This window comes from Egretta garzetta, unplaced genomic scaffold, assembly GCF_000687185.1.
Source record: "Egretta garzetta isolate BGI_Z169 unplaced genomic scaffold, ASM68718v1 scaffold563, whole genome shotgun sequence".
Taxonomy (NCBI): Eukaryota; Metazoa; Chordata; class Aves; order Pelecaniformes; family Ardeidae; genus Egretta; species Egretta garzetta.
In genome coordinates, this window is record NW_009259113.1 from 1,720 (window position 1) to 2,769 (window position 1,050).

The 1,050-nt window shown below is 66.9% G+C and overlaps 1 protein-coding gene across 1 annotated transcript in view; it reads left to right on the forward strand.

Annotated features, from left to right (window-relative positions):
• Positions 1 to 6: 6 nt before the first annotated feature.
• Positions 7 to 1,050, forward strand: part of LOC118451948 (serine hydroxymethyltransferase, mitochondrial-like) — a 5,301-nt gene continuing 4,257 nt past the window's right edge. The window contains exons 1-4 of the mRNA XM_035891056.1: positions 7 to 35; positions 290 to 412; positions 549 to 688; positions 918 to 1,028. Of these exons, the coding sequence (XP_035746949.1) occupies positions 18 to 35; positions 290 to 412; positions 549 to 688; positions 918 to 1,028 (392 nt within the window). The 5' untranslated portion in view covers positions 7 to 17. The remainder of the gene's footprint in view (positions 36 to 289; positions 413 to 548; positions 689 to 917; positions 1,029 to 1,050) is intronic.

Consider the following 1,050-nt stretch of genomic DNA (forward strand, 5'->3'; position numbering starts at 1 on the left):
CCCTCTTCTTCGAGTCAATGCCCTACAACCTTGATGTGAGCCGAGGGGGGAAGGTTCCTGGGGGCAGGGAGGGATCTGCTGGCCGAGCTGTTGATCCCAGCGGTGCCCCCGGGGTGCCCGAGCTGCTCTGCCCCCCCCGTGCCCTGCCCCCTGCCACGTCCCAGTTGCGTCCCAGCGCCATGGGGTGCTTGGGAGCTGCCTGTGGTTCGGCCAAATATGCTGTGCTCAGAGCTGGGGGCTGTGAGGTGCACGTGCCTCAGCAAGCTGTCTGTCAGTCTGTCCCTCCCAGCCAGCCACAGGACTGATCGACTACGACCAGTTGGAGGTGACGGCGCGGCTCTTCCGTCCTCGTCTTATCATCGCCGGCACCAGTGCGTACGCCCGCCTCATCGACTACGCTCGCATGAAGAAGGTGGGGGGGGACGGGACGGGACGGGACACACAGGCTCCATCCCGGGTGGCGGGAGCTCTCGTGCTGGTGACAGCTTGAGGGCAGTGACCACGGGGATGGGGACAGCCCGTGACTCCCCGTGCCCCTGCGTTCCCAGGTGTGCGAGGAGGTGAAGGCGTACCTGCTGGCGGACATGGCGCACATCAGCGGGCTGGTGGCAGCCAAGGCCATCCCCTCGCCCTTCGAGCACGCCGACCTGGTCACCAGCACCACGCACAAGACCCTGCGTGGCGCCAGGTGAGGCTGTGTCCTGCTGCCCCCTCCCTGGGGGGGACGCCCGCCCGTGGCGTGAAGCAGAGGTTGCGTCCCGCGCTCTGGCTGGGGCCAGAGCTGAGCAGGAGGGACCCGCCGGGGCGGGATGGTAGCCAAATCGGCACTGCCTTGTGGTTCCTGGGGGGCCAAGACCCTGCCCTGGGGTTACGGGGGGCGGGTGGGAGGAGCGGTGCCAGCTCTCTCTCGCCGCCAGGTCGGGACTGATCTTCTACCGCAAGGGCGTGCGCTCGGTGGATAAGAAGACGGGCAAGGAGATGCTCTATGACCTGGAGGACAAAATCAACTTTGCCGTCTTCCCCTCCCTGCAAGGGGGACCCCAAAACCAC